This window comes from Piliocolobus tephrosceles, chromosome 21 (assembly GCF_002776525.5).
Source record: "Piliocolobus tephrosceles isolate RC106 chromosome 21, ASM277652v3, whole genome shotgun sequence".
NCBI classification, from domain to species: domain Eukaryota; kingdom Metazoa; phylum Chordata; class Mammalia; order Primates; family Cercopithecidae; genus Piliocolobus; species Piliocolobus tephrosceles.
This window is the reverse complement of record NC_045454.1, coordinates 51,624,282-51,645,494: the sequence shown is the minus strand read 5'-3', so window position 1 is coordinate 51,645,494 and position 21,213 is coordinate 51,624,282. Positions and strand designations below refer to the sequence as shown.

At 65.1% G+C, this 21,213-nt stretch overlaps 1 protein-coding gene across 3 annotated transcripts; it reads left to right on the top strand.

Annotated features, from left to right (window-relative positions):
- The first annotated feature begins 1,815 nt into the window (after positions 1 to 1,815).
- Positions 1,816 to 12,526, top strand: MIDN (midnolin). Of its 3 annotated transcripts, none has more exons than XM_023192722.3 (9): positions 1,816 to 2,148; positions 3,373 to 4,012; positions 5,043 to 5,130; positions 5,324 to 5,386; positions 7,410 to 7,538; positions 7,623 to 7,937; positions 8,366 to 8,522; positions 8,873 to 9,145; positions 10,361 to 12,526. In XM_023192722.3, exons 2-9 carry the CDS (start codon positions 3,780 to 3,782, stop codon positions 10,636 to 10,638), a joined length of 1,536 nt encoding a protein of 511 aa, XP_023048490.1. In that variant the 5' UTR covers positions 1,816 to 2,148; positions 3,373 to 3,779; the 3' UTR covers positions 10,639 to 12,526. The 3 variants fall into 3 exon arrangements, with proteins under 3 accessions (XP_023048490.1, XP_023048489.1, XP_023048492.1); XM_023192721.3 differs by having other exon boundaries at positions 8,363 to 8,522; XM_023192724.3 differs by lacking the exon at positions 7,410 to 7,538 and having other exon boundaries at positions 8,363 to 8,522.
- Positions 12,527 to 21,213: the final 8,687 nt, after the last annotated feature.

Genomic DNA, 21,213 nt, shown 5'->3' with positions numbered 1-21,213 from the left:
CCATGTCCCGTTCCACTCCCGACCAGACTGAGGTGACGGTGTCCAGGTGATGGAGCCACACATGAAAGGCGAGAGGCAGGGAGGGAGGTGGGGGCTGCCAGCCACTCACAGAGAACCCCAGTGTCCTGCCCGGGCTGCCCATTTGGTGCCAGCCCACAGCTCCCTCTGCCACCTTTGTTCTCTCTGGAAGCAGAATAAGCCTGGCTCTGCAGGTCCCACCTGCGGCCCCAGCCTGTCATCCAGGCCCCATTAATAGACCCCTGCCCCTCCTCTCTGCAACTGGGCCCAGTTCACTAACAAGCCATTCTCACTTCCTGGACCATCCTTTTTTTTTTTTTTTGAGACAGAGTCTCGCTCTTGTTGCCCAGGCTGGAGTGTGGGGGTGCTATCTGGGCTCACTGCAACCTCCGCCTCCCAAGTTCAAGTGATTCTCCTGCCTCAGCCTCCCGAGTAGCTGGGATTAGAGGCGTGCACCACCACGCCAGGCTAATTATATATTTTTTAGTAGAGACAGGGTTTCTCCATGTTGGTCAGGCTGGTCTTGAACTCCCGACCTCAAGTGATCCGCTCACCTCAGCCTCCCAAAGTGCTGGGATTATAGGCGTGAGCCACCACGCCCAAATTTTTTTTTTTTTTTTTGAGACAGAGTCTTGCTCTGTCACCCAGGCTGAAGTGCAGTGGCGCAATCTCGGCTCACTGCAACCTCTGCCTCCCGGGTTCAAGCGGTTCTCCTGCCTCAGCCTCCCAAGTAGCTGCGACTACAGACGCATGCCGCCACACCCAGCTAATTTTTGTATTTTTAGTAGAGATGGGGTTTCACCATATTAGCCAGGCTGGTCTCGATCTCTTGACCTCGTGATCCACCTGCCCCGGCCTACCAAAGTGCTGGGATTACAGGCGTGGGCCACCGCGCCTGGCCACATCATCATCTTTATGTGACAAACTGCTACTCATTCCTCAAACCCCAGCTCCTGTGACCCCCTTCCAAGGGTTATCCCAGCCTCTCCCTCTCTGGCCTAGCCCTGACCCTGCGGGGTTGGGTGTGCCTGTCAAGGTGGGGGCCACAGCTGCCGGGAGCATGGGTGGCAGCCGGAAGAAGACCTGAAGCAGAGCGCAGCCCTGGGAGAGGCGCCCATGGCCAGGGTGGGGGTGGAGGTGGTCAGGCCAGATAAAGGGAGGAGCCAGATAAGTGGACAGGAGGTACTCCAGTAGGGACGGGGTCCCCTTCGCTGGATAGAGGGGCAGGACAGGGTCCCACCTCAACCAGGGCCATCCTCAAAAAGCCGACTGGGAAGGGTAAGATGCACACCACATTCCTGTCTCATCGGCTGTGGCCTCAGTTTCTTCATCTGTGAAATGGGGTAATGCCCACCCCAAAGGCTGGGAACCAGTGCATGTCCTATATTAATGGGGGGTGATGGCCCCAGAGTGAGCCTGCTACATTCCCTCACCACACTCCCACCCACCCTGGAGAAACTGAGGCTGGGAGAGGCCAGTTACCTCCCGAGGTCACAGCATAGCCGGCTGGTGACTGGCTGGGCATAAGGCAGGCCTGGCACTGGCTAATCGCTCCATAAATGCCCTCTGAGGTCACCACTGACAGATGCAGGAGGCCAGGGCTGGCCAGGGCACCCCCACTGCACGGCAGGTGACTCCAGCCTGTTTTCCTGGACGACGGCCGCTGACTCAGGCCCTTCTTCCCGTCCCCCCTACGCGGGCGCCCCCAGGCGGAAGCACCAGGCCTGGGGCGGCAGGAAGGGGGCGGGGCAGGGAGTCGCGCTGTACACCCCGAAACCCTGTCCCAGTGACGATTCGGGGTGCATCCGAGCCCGTGGCAAGGCAGGCCGAGACCCCTGTCTCGGGGCATTCAAGGGGCGTCCCCCCATGAACTGTGCCAAGCCTTCGTACGGGGTGGCCCAGCCGCCAAGGCGCCCCAGGGCCCGGGCCGGCAGGCAGGGGCGGGGGCCAGTCTGCGTCACCGCCCGCCCGGCCCCCCGCCCCCCTGCCCGCCCAAACTCCACCCCGAGGGAAGGCGACGCGGATAAAGGCTGGGGGCCGCCCGCTTGGCCCAGACCGGCCCGGCCAGCGCGCATTCGGTCCCGGACGAGGGTACTCGCAGCACTTGAGACGCAGGACCGGCCGCGCCCGGTGAGTAAGGGGCGGGACCTGCGGGCCGAGGAGAAGTCCCGACTCTAGACGACTCAGGATGCCCGCACTTTTCTTTGTTCTTGGGACAGGACGGGTTCGGGGTGCCTCTGGTCCTGGGAAGCCCCCCGGGGTGCGGGGTGGGAGGGGCTCCGCGCAGCCAGCACCGCCCTGGCCGGACCTCAGCCCCCGCCCCCCCCCCCCGGCACTCCCCCCCCCCCGCGAGTGACCTTGAACTGGTTGCCATTCTGGCCTGTGTTTCCCAGCCACGCGGTCCCAGTCTCCCGACTAGTCTTTCGTCCCTGATCGGGATTCCTCCCCTGCGCGCAGCCCCGTTGTCCTCCTCCCCTGCCAGGGGCAGCGCGGCGCCCCCTACCCGGGACTCCGGGCCGCGCTCCCAGGCGGGCTCAGCAGAGGGCGCGCCCGAGCTGCTGACTCACCGCATCCCCGAGCGCGCGCGGGCGCAGCCGGGGACGCCGCGTCACGTCACGGCTCGGGCGGGCGCGCCTCGGGGAAACGGGTTCTGCCTGGGGCCGGGGGGTGGGCTCGCGGGTCCCCGGCAGCAGCCACCCGGCCACGTCATCGAGGTGCGGGCGCCCCGCCCCAGCCCCAACTCCGCCCCCACTCACCACGCCCTCCCCGGGGGCCGCGGCCCTAGCCGCCCCGTCCCCCGCCCGCCCCGGGACCCCGGCCACGAGGCGCAGACTTCGCGCTCCCGCTTCCGCTCACGGCTCTTCCCGGACGGACGCGGCGGGGTGGCCCCACGACTTCCTGCCCCTCCCGGCTCCGGGAACAATGGCCCGCGCCCCCTATCGCTCCCAGGTCGTTTCCCGGAGATCGCAAGGGGGTTGAGGCCCGTCTCAAGGCCCGGGTCCCGCGCCCCCTGGGGCGCGCCCGCCCTTTGTTGCGGGCTCCGGGCCCTTATGAATGGCTGCGGGCGCGGGCTGGGCGGGGGAGGACGCGGAGAGGCGCCAGCCCCGCCCCCGTCGCGCTCCCCTTGGTCGCCTGGGCGCCGGGGGCGGGGCGAGGGGCGGGCCCGGCCGCCACGTGGGGCGGTGCCGCGGCGGCTCCCATTGGCCCGGGCTCGCGGCCGACTGGGCGCTCCGCGCGCTGCGATTGGCCGGCGAGGGGCCGGCGGAGTAAGTAGTGAATGGGAGGGGGCGGCGGCCCCGCCCCCTGGAACGTTGATACATTATAACTTTTTTTTCTTGTTACTTTCACCCCCAGATCCTCCGAGCGGCGGCGGCGGCTGTGGCTAAGGGAGGGGACGCGCGAGGAAGCGCGACCCGGGCTGCAGACAGCACCCAGCGCCACCGGCCGAGCGGCGCCCCCTCCCCAGGACCCTCCCCCGCGCCGCGCCCCGGTCGCGCCCGCCGCCCTTTAAAGGAGAAGCGAGTGCCGTCCCCACCCCCGGAAGGCACCCCCAGGAGCCGGAGCGTCCTCGGATCGCTACTCGGATTTTGGATTTCGGTCTCGCCTTCCGCGGCCGGGACTTTCTCGAGGAGGACACGCGCTGCTTCGCGCCCCCGAGTGCCCGGAGGAACCGGCATCCGGGAAGCCCACAGCCCCTGTCCCGGAGGCGCGGCGAGGATTGGCGGCGCCCGCCGCCCCCAGGCCCCCAGCGCGCGCCGGGGATGGAGCCGCAGCCCGGCGGCGCCCGGAGCTGCCGGCGCGGGGCCCCCGGCGGCGCCTGCGAGCTGGGCCCGGCGGCCGAGGCGGTGCCCATGAGCCTGGCCATCCACAGCACCACGGGCACTCGCTACGACCTGGCCGTGCCGCCCGACGAGACGGTGGAGGGGCTGCGCAAGCGGTTGTCTCAGCGCCTCAAAGTGCCCAAGGAGCGCCTGGCCCTTCTCCACAAAGACACGTAGGTACCGCGCGCCCCCGGCCGGCCGCCCCCTCGGGCCCCGGCCCCCGGGCGGGAACAAAGAGCGCGCCGCGCGGGGAAGGCAGGGGGCGGCCAGACGGGGGGCGGGGGCGCGCCGCGCGCTCTCGGGCGCCCTCTGCTCGGCCTCGCCTGCTTCGGCCCCCTCCCCCGCCCGGGGTCGCCGCACAAAGGCGGCTGCGAGGGCGTCCCAGGCCGGGCTTCGGCGGCCCCCCTTGGGGGCGGGCAGGAATCCCAGGGCGGCGCGGGGGTCCCGGCTGCGGGCGCGGGGGCCGCCGCCGCCCCCTCCCGCTTGCGTCCGCGCCGGCTTCCGCATCTGCTCGGCGGCCTCCTCTGCGTCTGGCTGTCTCCCCCCACTTGCGTCTCTCTCCCCCCTTTGTTCTCGTCTCGGAGCGCTCCCCGCAGCCTCCCCTCCCCCCTGGTATTTAAATCGCCTGCAGGCCCGGAGCCCTCCCCCCGCGAGCCTCCGGGGACACGCAGTGTCCATCCCAGCGGAGGGGCCCGGCGGGGGAGGGGCGGAGGGGGAGGGTCTCCTTTGTCTGCGCTGCGGCGGCCTGCGCCGGGGAGGTAGGAGGGAGAACCCGGCCCGGCGCAGCCCCCAGGGCCTCTTCTCGGGCCAAGCCGGTGGCGCCCACAAAGACGAGCCAGGGCTAGAGTTGGGGAATTGGAGGCAGGGGCTGCCCTGGGGGCGCGGGGGAAGGTGGCATAGAGCACACTGGGGCCCAGACGAGGGGGAAGTGGCTGGTTGGGGTGCAGAGGGGGTGCCAGAGTGCCAGAGTCCAGGGCGGGGGTTCCACTGGAGGGAAGGGGTCCGAATCGCCAGGATGGGGCTCCCAGTACCAGACGGAGACCTCTGCATGCGCTCAGGGCCCTGTATCTGGAAGCTGGGAAGGGTTGGGGGTGGGAACTTATCCCTCTCTCCCCACACAAGCACAGCCCTCCCCCGCGGCCTCTGCTTCCGCGGCCCTGTATCGTCTCCGCGGAGTCTCATGCTCTTCTTTCCTCCCCCCAGCCGGCTCAGTTCGGGGAAGCTGCAGGAGTTCGGCGTGGGTGATGGCAGCAAGCTGACCTTGGTACCCACCGTGGAAGCGGGCCTCATGGTAAATGGCCATGGGGCTGCGTGCCCCCCGAGGCCCCCGCACACAGGCAGTAGCCCCTCCCTCGGCACCTGTCCGCGCACACACCACCTGGGGCCCCCACTCCGCCAGCCAGCAGGGCCCTCCCCACCCCATCCATGCTCCAGCCTGTGATTCAGACCCCACACTCAGGCCCCTCTCCTGCCTCTCTTTGTAGTCTCAGGCCTCAAGGCCGGAGCAGTCTGTGATGCAAGCCCTCGAGAGTCTCACGGAGACGCAGGTAAGACCTCGCCAGCCCCTTCCTAACAGGGCAGCCCCGGGGGCAGGGTGCCTAGGCCACCGATGGTGGCTGGGAGTTGTCTGTGTTCCCAGGAGGCTGGGGGAGGGGAGGGGATGTGCCACTCTGCCTGGGTGCCAGCCTGGCCTGGCCTCCCCACCTCCTCTCCCCCAAGACTCACCACCTGACCCGGAGGGCTTTCTCTCCCACGGTGGCTGCCCTGGGGGAAGGAGACCTGGCTTTCACAAGACTGCCTGCTGGGTGACCTTGGCCCACCGGGCCTCATCCCTGCTCACACCCTGGCCTGCATCCCCAGCCCCCTCTGGCCCCCGCCGAGGAGCCCCCCCCCCCCCGTGGCTTCCCCAGAGCGAGTTTCTCCTTTTTTACATTTCTGCTAGGGGCCGGGGGCGGCGGCCTGGGTGACACTCCTTCCGCCTTCCGTGACCCCATCGTGAGAGAGTGGGGATCTCGTCACCCCCTCCTCCTCCTCCTCTCTCTGGCCTTTGTTCTCTACCCTGAAAGGGGAGGGGGCGGGGGCGCCCAGCCCTGGGGCCAGTGAGGCCTAGACAGGATGTTAGGAAAATATTTAGTAAGCAGCCAGGAGGGAGGCTGGGGCTGGCCCTCACCCGGTTCCCGGTTTTGCTGCGGCCTTTTTTTTTTTTTTTTCTCCTTCTTTCCTCATTTTCTTGGCTGTGGCTGAGCCTTCCTCAGACAAGGGCCCTGGCCACCTCCCAGGAGGGTGACACAGGCCTCAGCAATCCGCCCGCTGCCAGGGTGGAGGACGCAGGCTGCCACCCGCCCCAGCGAGGGGGTGGCCAGCTTCCCCGGCCTCCCTGGCCCCGAGGCCCGTGCCCCCTTCTTCCTTCCCAGCGACATGTAGAGTCCTGCATCCAGGGGGCAGGGCAGGGCCCGGGAGCTGGGTGGTCTGCCATGGGGGTGGCCACAGCAGCAGCAGCAGCGGTGGCGTGGGGGCAGAGCCGGGGTCCCGAGCCAGGGTGGGGGCTGCAGGTGATTTCCTGGGGCGAGTATGAGCAGAGCTCCCCGCTGCTGGGGGGCTGCGGTTGGCAGGGGGCCCAGGGCGTGTTGGCTTCACACCCTCCTCCCTGGGCGCCTGCGTCAGGAAGGAGCTGGGGTGTGGGGGGAGCTGGGCGGAGACATTGGGCTCCCCAGGGTAGCTTCCCTGCCTGGCACCGAGTCCTGCCCGCCCATTTGCCCTCCCCAGGGAGGAAGTTGCAGGGCGGGTGGTGGTGGGGACTCCAGCTGCTCTCGGGAAGCCACCTCGGGCGCTTCCTGCAAAGGCTGTCTTGGGGCAGGGGGGCCGGGCAGGCTGGGCCTCAGGGTGGGGGCTTTGCCCTGCCCTCCTCCCTGCCCCCCTCCCCACGGGCCCCAAGCAGAGAAGGTTACGCCAGCCACTGCCAGCGGAGAGCCAGGAGGCAGAGCTGGGAGGCGGTCGGTTCTGAGTCATCGCAGCCTATGTCACTTCTCAGAAACCTCCGCCCCCCCCATCCCGGCCCCTGGGGAGAGCAGGGCTCTGGCCGGGACCCAGAGCAGGGGGCTTGGTGAGGACAGGGTCAGATCCAACCCACACCCACCCTGAACGGGGGCAGATTGAGGGTTTCTGTGCTTGGGGCAGGTTGTGCCCTCTGGGACTCCAGCCCCAGGGCGGTCAGGGCCCCTTCCTGCCGCCTTGCCGCCGCCCCCTCGGCCTCCGCCCCGCCCAGGACAGATAAATATTTATCTTGAGAAAGCAAAGGTTAGGACAGAAGAATTCGTCCAGGAATTCCACCCACTTGCTGGCCCTGGTGACATAGCTGGGAGGGGGCCTGAGATGGAGCCCCTCCCGTATCCACAGGCAGAGAGGATCTAGGGGCCCAGGAGGGTGGGGGAAACGCAAAGTGAAGGTTGTTTGAGGTCAGCGACTGCCAGCTGGGCCCCGCCCCCTCTGGCCTCAGTTTCCCCTTGCAAGAACTGACCGAGTTGGCCAGGGAGGGGCAGGCCCCTGTCTGACCTGCCTCTGTCCCCACAGCCCCCAGCGGCGCCTGGGCCGGGCCGGGCTGGCGGAGGAGGCTTCCGGAAATACAGATTCATTTTATTTAAGCGTCCGTGGCACCGACAGGGACCCCAGAGCCCAGAGAGGGGCGGCGAGAGGCCCCAGGTCACAGCGCGGGGGGACTGGGCCGGGCTGGGCTGGGGGCGCCACAGGCTGGGACTCCCAGCTGACGGACCGCTCTCCTTGCAGGTCAGTGACTTCCTGTCGGGCCGCTCGCCACTGACACTGGCCTTGCGTGTGGGCGACCACATGATGTTCGTACAGCTACAGCTCGCGGCCCAGCACGCTCCACTGCAACACCGCCATGTGCTGGCCGCCGCCGCCGCCGCTGCCGCCGCCGCACGGGGGGACCCAAGCATAGCCTCCCCCGTGTCCTCACCCTGCCGGCCCATGTCCAGTGCCGCCCGAGTTCCCCCGGTGCCCACTAGTCCCTCCCCTGCGTCTCCCTCGCCCATCACAGCTGGCTCCTTCCGGTCCCACGCAGCCTCCACCACCTGCCCAGAGGTGAGCCTGGGGAAGGGAAGGGTGACCCTTAGTTGGAATCCAAAGGGTGGGCCGTCCTGGGGAGGGCTTGGCGAGGACAAGTGCTCTTAGCCCCAGGTGAGTCCCTTGTATTAAGGGCTATCCTGTGACCTCGGGCTGGTAGGTGATCCCCCAGCCTAGATTGGTGGGGCTGTCTGTAGACCTTGAGTTGGTGGGTCATCTCCTGACCTGACTTGGACCAGTGGATGATCTCCTGACCTTTGACTCATGGGTCATCTCTATGCCCTCGGTTGGTTGTGACCTCCTGACCCTGGGCTAGTTCATCTCTAGACCATGTTTTGATGGATCATCTCCTGACCTGGGCTGGTGGGTGATCTCTGGGCTCTGGGTCGGTGGTGATCCCCTGAGCCTGGACCCCGTGCTCACGTGCCCCTTCCTCCTGTCAGCAGATGGACTGCTCCCCCACGGCCAGCAGCAGTGCCAGTCCTGGTGCCAGCACCGCGTCTACCCCAGGGGCCAGCCCTGCCCCCCGCTCCCGAAAACCCGGCGCTGTCATCGAGAGCTTTGTGAATCACGCCCCGGGGGTCTTCTCAGGGACCTTCTCTGGTAGGTGTCACAGCACACGCATGACCTCACGTGTGTCGCGTGACCCTGTGCACTTGGGGCCCACACCCACTCACAGCGGCTCCACACGTTCTGGGCATACACACACTGTGTCCGTTTGCTCCCTTCACATGTCCCCCAGGATTCCCCACACACAAGCCTGGCCCTGCCCCGGAGTCCGCGGGTCACCAGGTGCCCCTTACTGGGGACGTGTCCCGCTCCTGCCCTTTGGTCCCTCGTGCACATCAGCCCACGTGAGCTGTCTGAGCTCATGAGCTCACACCCGTGGATGCCCGTCCTGCACATATGGGACTGTGCGCGTGCCGGGCGCTCACGGCCACCTCTGCCCGCAGGCACGCTACACCCCAACTGCCAAGACAGCAGCGGGCGGCCACGGCGTGACATCGGCACCATCCTGCAGATCCTGAATGACCTCCTGAGCGCCACCCGGCACTACCAGGGCATGCCCCCGTCGCTGGCCCAGCTCCGCTGCCATGCCCAGTGCACTCCGGCTTCGCCGGCCCCCGACCTGGCCCCCAGAACTACCTCCTGCGAGAAGCTCGCGGCTGCCCCCACAGCCTCCCTGCTGCAGGGCCAGAGCCAGATCCGCATGTGCAAGCCTCCGGGTGAGTGGCCGTCCTCGGGTGTCCCGCCTTCCCCACCCGCCTGGGCTTCTCAAGGCCCCTCTGTGAGCCGGTGGGCACAGGAGCAGCTGACCTGCCCAGGGCCGGGGGGGACGGCAGCTGCCGTGGCCACTGTTCTGCTCCAGCTTGGAGAGAAGGCAGCATGTGTGTCGGGGCACAAAGTGTCCTTGTGTGTTCCCGGGGTGCCCCAGGCCCACTTCCTCCTGGCCCCCCCGGGCCACCATCTCCAGATGGCATTTGGAGCCTCTGTAAATGGTCAAGTCAGTGCTGGCAGGCCGAGGCGGGGCCAGAGCCCACCCCTAAGCATTTCAGTGACTTGGAAAAGCAAGGAACCCCCCTGCAGCTCCCCACTACTCCCAAACGGCACGTTACTCTCCTCCGGAGTCTCATGGGAAGATGGCCACTGTACTGCCCTTGGGCTCCGCACCCATTGCGGGGGCTCCTCCCAGCTCAGTTTAAAAGCGGGAAAGCGGCCGGGCGCGGTGGCTCACACCTGTAATCCCAGCACTTTGGGAGGCCGAGGCAGGCGGATCACGAGGTCAGGAGATCGAGACCATCCTGGCTGATGTAGTGAAATCCTATCTCTACTAAAAATACAAAAAATTAGCCGGGCATGGTGGCGGGCACCTGTAGTCCCAGCTACTCGGGAGGCTGAGGCAGGAGAATGGCGTGAACCCGGGAGGCGGAGCTTGCAGTGAGCCGAGATGGCGCCACTGCACTCCAGCCTGGGCGACAGAGCGAGACTCCGTCTCAAAAAAAAAATAATAATATAAAGTAAAGGTACAACTCCTAAGTGTCTCCCCTCAGATCACAGAAGTGGCCAAGCCCCCTCCATGTAGGACTCCCGGAAGAATGAGGCAGGACAGTCCTGACCTCCCCAGCTCACGGTTGAGCTAGAGAATTAGATGCCAGCTGCATAGCTGGGACTCCAGGCAAACACCACCATGCCCAACTAATTTTGTAATTTTTGTAGAGGAGGGGTCTCGCTTTGTGGCCCAGGCCTGTCTCAACTCCTGAGCTCAAGCAGTCCTCCTGCCCAGCATGGTGGATGCCCTTGACCGTTTGCTTTGCTGGTACAAGTCTCCAGGGAGGGCAGGACTGTGCCTGACCTCAGGGGCATTTGCTGGGGTCTGGGGTGGTCCTCTGTGTTCAGCGGATGGAGGCTTTGGGAGTCACGGGCCACTACCTCCTTTGCAGGGGACCGGCTTCGGCAGACAGAAAACCGCGCCACACGCTGCAAGGTGGAACGGCTGCAGCTGCTCCTTCAGCAGAAACGGCTGCGTAGAAAGGCCCGGCGGGACGCGCGGGGTCCGTACCACTGGTCACCCAGCCGCAAGGCCGGCCGCAGCGACAGCAGTAGCAGCGGGGGCGGTGGCAGCTCCAGCGAGGCCTCCGGCCTGGGCCTCGACTTCGAGGACTCCGTGTGGAAGCCAGAAGTCAACCCTGACATCAAGTCAGAGTTCGTGGTGGCTTAGGATCTTCGGATCGGCCACCCTTGCCCCTCGAACCCCAGCCCAGGGCGGCGGGGACTCGGAGAGCCCCGGAGAGAACGTGGCCCAGCTCTGGAGGGCAGGCAGCCACTCCCCCCAGCCACAAGCCTTTCTTTTTTTCTTCTTTTTTATTATTTTTTTCTTTTTTTAAAAAGTTCAGACCGTGGTTTCCTGGACTCTTCAGGCTTTGCTTCCTACCTCCTTGACCCTCCACTCCTGCCCTCTTCCTTCTTCACTTCCTCCTCCTCCTCCTCCTCCTCCTCCTCCTCCTCCTCCTGTCTCCTTTCACCTCTGCGCCGGGTCAGTCCTCCCTGCCAACCTTCCCCAGCTCCAATATGTAGCAGTCTCTGGACAGGGGAGAGTGAAGGAGAAACCTGCCCCTCCCTTCCGCCGCCTCCTTCCCCCCCACCCCCCCCCCACCCTATTCAGGTTTTAAGACAAAAACGTTAAAATGTCATTATGCACTTTACAGAGGGGGGGAGGGGGCCACAGTGCGCAGAACCCACCCCCCCCCCAGTGCAGACTTCGGGGCCTCCACCCCAGGCCAGCAGCACCCAATGGGCTACAGCAAGCCACAGGTCACAGAAGCCCACCAGGGGACTGTTTCTCTTCTACTCCTGTCCTTTTTTCTTGGTCTCTTTTTGCATTTTCCTTCATTTCTTTAAAAAGGGGAGCAAAGCTGTTTTAGCAGAGAGGCTGGGGCTGGGGTCCGCACAGGGTTTGGGTGCAGGGGTGTGGCACCCTTTCCTGCCGGGAAGGCCGAGGGGAACTCCCCCCCCAGCCCGCCCCCCACCCCGCCCCAGCCCGCCGTCTGTGCTGTTCCCTCCCCCCCCCCCCCCTCTTCTCTGACCTCCTGCCTGAGCTTGAGGTATTTATAGACTATTAATTTTCTGACTGAGCCAATAGTGGTTGGGGAACTCTTGAAAAAGGGGAGAGAATGGCTGGGTGCTGGGGAGTTCCCCCCTCCGAGCCCTCCTTCCTGGCCCAACCTGAGGGACGTGGATTTGGGACTGTCTGGGGGCCCCTCCTGCAGCCAGGATGGGAGGGGGTGCTGAGCTGTGAATCCCCTGGGCAAGGGGCAACAACTCCGTGTAGCATTAACCCCCGCGGCGGGGTCCGCTGCTGGTCTAATTTGGACCCCCCCGCCCCTCAGTGCCCCTGCCGAGGGGTGTCTGGCTCCACAGGGGAGGGACAAATCCCCTAGTGGGGCCATTTCAATGGGGTAGGTTTTGCATTTTTTTCCCCACTCACTTTTTATTTTTTAATGAGAACGGAGATGTCTGGGCCCTTCCCCACCCCGCCTGTTGGTCTTGTCCTGGCCCTGCCTGTCCCCACCTTTGTTCTCGTAGGTGAACCCCAGGTCCTCAACTCCCCCCTTTATGTGTTGAAAGTTAATGGTTTCAGATGTGAACATCATGTGTTGTAACTGTAGCTCTGTACATTTTTTGTGGGAGGGTGGGCAGGGAGGGGTCCCAGAGGGTAGAGCTCAAGGATTTGGGGTTTTGTTTTGTTTTCGTTTTTCCAAAAAAAAAGAAAAAAAAAATAGAAAAAAAAAAAAGGAGAAACAGGGGCGGGTTTGTTTTTTGAAGAACTGTCTTGGATACCCTATTTAAATGTGTGTCTGTTTTGTTTTTTAACGATTTTTAAATAACGTCTGTGCCTCGGCGGGTTGAGGGTGGAACCTCCAGGCAGGAACCGGCTCGCCACCCTCTGCCCGGTAAGGGCTGCCCAAAAAAGCATTACCCGCCCTTGGGGGGTCGGGCTGTGGGGGTCCCGGCACCTGGCGTGACTTTCATGTATGAAAACATAAAATTAAAAAAAAAAATACCTACACGAGCACCGTGATTTCAAGTAATAAACAGAAAATGAAACATGTTGACTCCCGCCTGCTCACCTGGTGGGGGGATTTGGCCTTGGTTGGGAGGGTTCCTAGAGTGGGGTGTCAGCTCAGGGAGTCAGAGGCACGGACCTGGGTCCCAGCGCCCCGAGGAGGGGGTGGGGCAGGGGCCAGGGCCCTGAGAAGTTCCCACGCTCCCTCCCTGGCTGCCGGGTGGGCAGGAAGCAGCCAGGGCGTGGGAGGGAGGAGCCCAGCCACTTCCTGGTACCCAAGGCCGGAAGTGCCTTAGGGTGTGGGGCAAGGGCCTGCCTGCCTGCTTCATGGCCCGGGCAGGACCGTGGCCCCCTCTCAGGACCTACCAGTATGGGGGAGACGGACCACCAGCTCTCCCCAGCCCCAGGAGTCGGGGGGGGGCTCCCAATTGGCCAGACCCACCCACTGCCCTTCCTGGAGTCTCATGTCTGTGTGGCTTGCTGCAAGGAGATCACTAGGCCCACTGGGAGGACCCAAGATCCTGCAGGGTACCTTGGGCTGGCTGGCGATAAGAGGCCTGGCTTGACCCAGCCCTGGGGGGGGCCTCTCTGGCCACACCTCCTGACATTCCAGCCCTTCCCAGACCTGGCCTTCAGCTCCAAACCTCCTGGCCTTTGCCCCTGTCTAGGAACACCCCGTGTCTGGCTGTCCCTTGCTGTCTGGGAACTTCCCCAGCCTGTGCCTCCCACCCGTGTCCGCCCAGTCCCCCAGACCCCACCCTTCCGTCTGTCTGCCCCCAGCCTGGAGCTATCCAAGAGCCCCACCAGCACTGAGTCCTCTCTGGGGTCCCACCTCCATCCATGTCCTGGCTGGGCAGAGATAGGGCAATCATCCTATTGCATGTCCTTTTGTTGCTTTTTTAACCTGTATTTTCTCAGGTAACAGGAGTTGCCTAAGAGAAGTAATTGGGCATCCATTTTATAGATGGGAGAACAGAGGTCCAAAGAGAAACATAACTTGGCCCACCCCACAGGATTTGGGGTGTTTGTGCAATGGTGTGACCTCCACCCCTTATCCCATCTCTAGGGGCCCCAGCACCCGGAACCCCGAGGGGAAGGGGCACAGGTCCAGGGAGTGGCCTGGGAGCACCTTCCTGAGACCCCTCTTGCCCCCCCCCCCAACGCCCAGTCAACCCCAAATCATCCCACGCCCACGGCAGGAAGGCGGATGCCCAGTCGGGCGGCCCCCCGGCCCCCGTCCCTGGTGCGGATGTCCCCTCGGGGCGCAGGGTGGGGTGCGGGTCACCGACGCCCGGCCTGGGGTCAGGGTGAGGGCCCCAGGGCGCCACCCGCCCCCTCGCTGGGCGGGGTGGGGAGAAGGAAGGAGGATGTTGTCTACAGCACCTGCTGAATCACAGGGGCTGTGTCTGCATCCTGCAGGGTGGGGGGCGCGTCCCCTGCACTCCAGGACCCGCTCCTCGGGATGCCGACTCCCACCCCAGCCTGGGGATCCCGGGGGTCAAGGCTGTGCCCTGGGGGCGTGGGGTGGGGTGTGGAGCTCCACTCTCAGAGCCCTGGCCTGGTGGGGTCAGCCCAGCCAGGGGTGCAGCGGGCGGAGGGGCGGCAGGCGGGGGCCACGTGTGCGTAGGGAGGCACGGAGAGGTAAACTGAGGCACAAAGCGGGCAGGGACCGCTGGGATCGCGGGGGGCGGGGTCGGCCCTGGATCGCTCCCTTCCCCCTACCATTGAGGAAAAAGCTGAATGGGAGGGGGCGGCCCCCGGAAACCCGCCGGGATGGAAACGCGGTTTCCAGGGCAACGCGCCGCGAAAGGAGCCTGACGTCACCCCGGGTAGGGCGCCCCGCCCGCCCCCGTCCGCGCATCGGGCGGCCCAGGCCCCGCCCACCAGCTGGGACGCCTCACTGGTGATCGCACCGCTCGGTCATCTGCGTGGCCCAGTAGCAGCGCGAGGCAGCCTCCAGAAGGCGGGACTTCAGCACGGTAGGGCCGAGTGCGCAGACGCAAGCGCGGAGGCGCTGCGGCCCCGCCTCTCTCCCCGCGCGTCTGCAAACTTGGGGGCGGGAGGCGCAGCCGAGGGTCTGACGGCTGCGGCGGGGCCTGGACGGAAGAGGGGGCGAGCCCCGGGGCGCCGCACGTGGACCCCCGGCACGGGCACGCTCACGTGCACCCGTCCTTTCACGCCAACGCGTTTCCTGCTGCCCCCACCCCTGCACCACTGTACGTCCCAGACCCCGGCTCAGCCTCCCCGCGGTCCCTAGGCTGGGGTTGCTCAGACAGGAGGCCAGGAGGAGAGGGGCTTTGAGGCTGAGGCTTTGCCAAAGGAGCAGGAGTTTTCCAAGTATTGTAGGAAGCGGGAAGGGTGCTCCAGGTAGGGGGCACGGCGTGTGCCAAGGCCCGGAAACGTGAAACCAAGTGCATTTGGGGAGCAACCGGGAAGTCAGTTAGTGGAGAAAAATCAAAGATGGGAGGAAAGCCGAGGCTGGCAAGGACCCCAAACGGTGATTCCCCAAGTCAGCCGCTGGAGGGATGACTTGAGAGACCAGGGAGAAGGAGAAGGTGAGGGGGAGCGGCGGCCCGGACATCTGGGAGGTGGCTGGACCCGTGCCCTGGACTTTGGGGGGCGGTCGAGTTGGATCGATGATCGATGGGGACCCTGGCGGCCTCACCCTGGGAGAGGTAGAGACGGAAAAGGAACTATGGTGTGCCCGGAAGGTGGTGGCTTTAGGTCCACAGGGAGGTGGTTGGCAAGGCCGGGGTAACGGGGATGGAGGAAATCTGAAATGCTCGTGTGAGCTCTGGGCCAAGAGAGGTGAGGACTCAGGAGGTAGGAATCCCCCGTGCCGCCCGCTCCTTGGCTGTGGGCTCCAACTTGGTGTGTACTCAGAGAAGGCAGTGGTTGAAGTGAACAGGGCCTGTGCCAGGTGGGGAGACTGTAGCCAAGGTCTTTGGTGCAGCCCGGCGTCTGGAGTGGCCTGGGAAGAGCTGGAGCTCGCAGGGTGGGAGCTGCCCTGTGGCTGGGAGTCTGTGCTGGCGTCCCTGCCAGGCGGTGAGCTCACAGGTGGGCAGTGCTTGGGGAGACGCAGCAGCTGTGGGCGGGCAGGAGAAGGTCAGTGGAGGTCATGGCTTTCAGCTTGAGGCCGGAGTCCTCTGGGGGTGGCCGAATGGGCCCTTGGAGCTGGCTTGGGAGGTGGCTAGGGTGGGCAGCAATAGAAGCCAGGCAGCCAGGCCCCTGGCCTGGAGCCACTGGGTTGGAGGGATTGAGCCGGCGCCCAGGCACAGCCGCCCCCACAGGGCCTGGCCCCACCCGCCCTCCTCTCCCAGCACCATGGGAATGGGAGTTACTGGGCTGGAGGCTGGGGACGCCACCACCCTGTGGCCAAGGGCGTTGGGGCCCAACCCAGGAGGCCGGTGCAGCCCCACCCACGGGCCACCCAGCCCTGGGAGGGCAGAGAACTGGCTGCCTCTGGGGTCACTTGGGACAGGTGAGCAGCCCAGCCCGGCGGGTGGGGGAAGGGAGGCTGTCACCTGGGCCCTGCCTCCACCCTCTGTCTGGTTCTCACCCCCTCCATTTCTCTTTCTTTTGCCTTTCTCTATTTCTGTTCCGATCTCTGGCGGTCTCCCCAACCCAGTACCACCATCTCCGCCCCTCCGTCCCTTCCCTGCTTCTGCCCCTCTCTGGGGGCCCCCCTTACCCTGGGGCACATTCCAGCCTCCTCCCCCGCCTTGCAGCCCCTCCCTGGAGCCAGCTGCCTCCTTGGGTGCCAGAGCAGAGGGAGTGGGCTTGGGCCGAGGTCGGGAGCGGGCGGGAGCCTGGGAGGGTGCCCCCAACACCTCTGGAATGTGGGCGGGGTGAGGGAGACAGCTGGCTGCCACAGAGGGCACACGCCCCATACTGAGGACGCTGCCCACGCTCAGCCCTTCGGGAGAGCAAGCAAAACCGACGGGTGCCGTCCCACGCGGGGCCTGCACAGCCATCCCACACCCCGACCAGCACGCCCGGGACAGCCCTCCACCGGCCGTGCATTTATGGTGCGGCTGGTGTGCTAGGTTCCCACACACACAAAACTCCCCGCCAGACACACCCCATAAACCTGCCCCCAATGTCAATCCACTGCGTGACCCTAAAACAAACAGCACCTCCTTGCTCAGCCTGGGCCAAGGCCTCCAGGAACAAAACCCCAGCCTGCAGAGTCACACCACACCCCGCAGCTGTCACCAGATACAAAGAGGGCCCTGACCGGATCCAGAGAGGGCAGCAGCCTTCCCCCACAACCAACACACGCCTGGGCGGGGGCAGGAACACCCCCAGGGCCTCCAGCCACAGACACTCACCCACTTACCCCTAGTGCACCAGTGATCCCTGCTGCCCAGCCAAGCTCGACTCCAGGCTGCTGGTCTGGGTGGGGGATGGAAAGGGGTTCCCAGGTGAGCCCCAACCTACGCCTTCCAAAAGCCTTTCTGTTCATGTTGGAGATACAAATGAAACAGGAGAGTTAGCATAAGGGACGATTATTATTTTTGTTGGTTTGTTTTTGTTTTGAGACAGAGTCTCACTCTGTTGCCCAGGCTGGAGCGCAGTGGCGCGATCTCAGCTCTCTGCAACCTCCACCTCCCGGGTTCAAGTGATTCTCCTGCCTCAGCCTCCAGAGTAGCTATGATTACCACACCCAGCTAATTTTTTTTTAGTAGCAACGGGGTTTCCCCATGTTAGCCAGGCTGGTCTCTAACTCCTGATCTCAAGTGATCTGCCTGCATTGGCCTCCCAAATCGCTGGGATTACAGGTGTGAGCCACCATGCCTGGCCACAATTATTAGTATTTTCGAGACAGGGTCTCACTCTCCAGGCTGGAGCGCAGTGGCTCCATCACAGCTCACTGTAGCCTTGCTGGAACTCCTGGGCTCAAGCGATCCTCCTGCCTCAGCCTCCTGAGTAGCTGGTACTACAGGTGAGCACCACCACGCCCAGCTAATTTTGCTTATTTTCCTGTAGAGACGGGGTCTAGCCATGTTGTCCCGGCTGGTATCAAACTCCTGGACGCAAATGAAAGTGCTGGGATTACAGGCATGAGCCATCACTCCCGGCCTGCATACGGGATGATTACTTGTGGACTGCCACATCAAGGAAGCGAATAACAAGGAAAGCCCAGCTCTGCGTGGAGCTGTCTTTTGCTGCTAACTGTCCTTGACCGACTTCCTAGCAGGTCCTCCCCATGGGCCTCTGACCCCAGGAGGTGCTGCCGGCATGCCCACCTCTCAGATGAAGCAGTGAGGTGCAGAGAGTGTCCTGGGCACTGCCTGCCTCCCAGCTGGGCCCCTGACCCTCCAGGGTCTAACTGAGCAACCATGGGTGCCTGGACAGGTGTCCCCCCGCCCATCTCTCCGCCTGGATGTGGGAACCTTCCAGGCATGCTAGGGCGGGCAGGTGCCAGGTGTCTCTCCAGCAAGATGGAACGTAGGTGTCTTCACCTGCAGTCCATAGGTCCTGAGCCCCTGCAACTGCCTGGGCGAGTAGGGGGACACTCTCCACGCGTCCCACTCCACTGTTGCCCACCCCAGGCAGGGCCACTCTGAGCCTGGTTGTCTTTGCAGGAAATCCCTACTCTTTGGCCTCTGTTAAGCACCAGACCTGTAGTCCCATGAAAGGGAACTGGGCCCAGGTGGGGATCCCTCCTCCTACCCCAGGGTGCAGCATCTGTTGCTAAGCAACATCTGAGGCTGCCTGGCAGTGGGGGCTCCAGGGTCCCCAGACCTTTTCCCAGTTTCAGAAACCAGGCGGCTGCATCCCCAGCCTCCATGCAGGTGAGCCTAGAGCTCGGTCAGCTTTAGGGTGTCTGTGGGCCATGCGGAGTCTTGGACCTTTCACAGACACCTTATCTCATGTCACAGACATGCATGGGCGTACATCACTGCAGGTCTGCCACATGTGCTGGCTGGTCTGGGCCCCAGCAGAAGGGGTCACCGATGTCTCTGCAGCATCCCGTGTACTGAAAGAGCGAACAGGTGTATGACCCCAGTGCAGGTTGGGGTCCTGCCCATCCTCAGCCTGTCTGCTGTGTGTGTCTGTGGCCGGCAGGCTCTCCGGATGCCCAGTGCATGGCGTATCACTTTGTGTCCAGTGGCTGTGAAGCAGGGGTGTGGGTGTGCACCTGTGTGTGGCCTGTGGCGGGGTGTGTGCGCCAGGGATGTCCATCTGAGGCCCAGGCCTGGCCTTTGGGCTGCTGCGGTGGCCTGGCCGGGGCAGGAGTGGACAGGGCCTCCCAGCCTCCACATTCCTGAGCTGTGACTCAGGCCTGTGGGGAGGGGGTGAGTCACAGGGAAGGGAAGCCGACCCACCCTGCGACCGCATCCGAGGAACAGGAGGGAAACTGAGGCTGCAGAGCAGCTCAGACAGGCTTTCCTGTGTAGCAGCCCCTGAATCTCAGGCCCGGGGTGGGGGTGGGGGGCGGGACCTCTCAGGGGACCTGGGATCCCACCCCCGGACTCAGGTAGGGACTGAGGGGAGGGGCAGGTTTAACCCTTCCTCCTCTGGGCTTCTGGAACTCTGGGCCGCCCTGGAAGGCGCCGCTCCCGCTGACACACAGCACGCGTGCCCACCCCGGGGACATGAGTCACAGCACCAGGCATGGACACATATGCTCTGTGGGTCCTGGCACACCCGAGTCACGCACACGCAGCCCTGTCCCTGGCTGCCCCCACATCCATATCCGGATAAGCGCCCACCTCTTTGTGTTGCACACACAGCACCACGCAGACGGGTTCCTGCGTACTTGCACACATGCAGGTGCCGGGGGCTCCGTGCACACACCTCCAAGACTGTGTGCACGCCCCTATATGCCCTGCGCACCGACACAGGCCGGCCTGGGGTCCCTGCACACCCCGCGCCGTATGCACTCGCACACAGCTACACATTCGTGTCTATACAAGCTTGTGTCTCTGTACTCTGCCCACGGGCACACATGTGCGCCACACCTGGCAACCCGCACGCCCGGTCTCTGCATCCCCCACCCTGGCTCTGGGCCCCGCGCACTGGGGCCAGCTGGGCCGGCTGCATCCTCTGCCAGGACGGTCCTATTTCCGCGCGCCCGCGGGGCAGCCGCCAGGTGCACGGTCCTGGCCCCCGCCTGGCTAGGAGGGGGCGGTAATTATGCGGCCCCGGGGTACCCCCCACGCGCCTTTCATCCCCGGCCACGCCTGTCCCAGGCCTAGACGCTCTCTACCGCCTCCCGCCCGGTCATTAGTCGGGGTCGGGGAAGGACCCGGCGTCCGGCGGGCGGGGCCCCGCGGGGAGGGAGGAGTGGGCGGTGCGGGAGCAAGGGGCCCCGCCCCCGTCTCCATGGCGACGCCAGGCAGGGGCAGGGGCCCGGGAGGAGTATCCAGGTGCAGGAGGCGCGCGCCCCCTCCGAGACGGCAGGCTGGAAAGTGGGCGCATTTGTGAATGGGCCCACGGGGCCCAAGACAGACACGCGGGGAGCAGGTTCGAGGACTCTGGCTGATCCCCGCGCCTCGCCGGGCAGGGACGAGCCCCGCGCGTCGGGCCCGGAATAGCAGTCTCGCCCCCGCCCGGCGCAGCTATTTTGAGCCCCTCCGCTGGGGCCGAGGCGCGGAGGCGGCGGGCGGCTCGGGGTCGACACGCAGGCTGCGTCCTCGCCCCGCGAGATTGGGCCTCTCGAGGACTGTGCGCTGTGGCCGCGCAGGGCTGGGCGGCGGGGCTGCCTCTCCCACGCGAGGCGTCTGCGCGGACGGGCACCAGGAGCCCGGGCGCTCGACCCAAACGCCGCGGACGGAGCGAGGCCGCAGCGCCCCCTCGTGTCCGCAACGGGCAGCGCGCCCCGGTCGGGTCTCGCGTGCTGAGCTGCCAGTAGGGGTGGATGACGGGGTCCCAGCCTCCTGAGACCCTCGATGGGGACACAGGGTGGCAGTGAGACACCTGGGAGTCACAGGTGCTCGCAAACGCAGGTGACCCCAGAGGCACAGGTACGGACACCGGTCCCACACCTGGAAGCCGCTGCACAGTGGTCGGCGCAGATGGAAAGCGGAAGGTGTGCGCAGGTGCGCGTCGACGCCACCCTGGGAACCCAGGACGGCTGCGGGCACTCACGGAGCCCGCACCCAGGAACCGGCTCGTAGTAAGCGCTTAATAACTAGGCGCTGGCAGAATGAATGAATGAATGAACACGGCGCTTTACAAAACCAGGAAAAGGCAGAGGCTCACAGAACCAGGGAACGATGTGTTGCGGGGGGGCGGCAAGAATTATGCAATTATGAAGGGGCCGCTGTGGCTACCGGGGACCCCTTCCAACTCCCCCCCACAAGGGCTGCTCTAGGGGCAGGGAACGTCCCCGCCCTGACTGCTGGGGCTGGGGGCTGGGGGGCAGATCAGAAAGAATGGGCCTGAATTTCTCCTGGACTGGGCACGCCGGGCCAGCGTCTGGGGCTCCAGTGGGTGGGTGGCCCCTCCCGCACGGACGGCGGGCGTAGGGGAGCTCGGTGCTGATGTCTCTCCCCGCTCCTTTAATAACCACCCTGCGTGAGTGGCTGACGCAGCAGCCGGCTGCTGCTGACGGGGAGTGGGGCGGCTGTAGTGGGGGGGACCGAGGTGCAAAGGGGGTGGCGATGAGTCACACAGCTGCTGCCTGGAGGAGGGGTCTTGAGCCCATGAGGGGTCCCAGAGACCTTGTCACTGGGGACAGCGCCCCTGGCTACCCCCACCTCGATCCACTTGAGGGTGGGA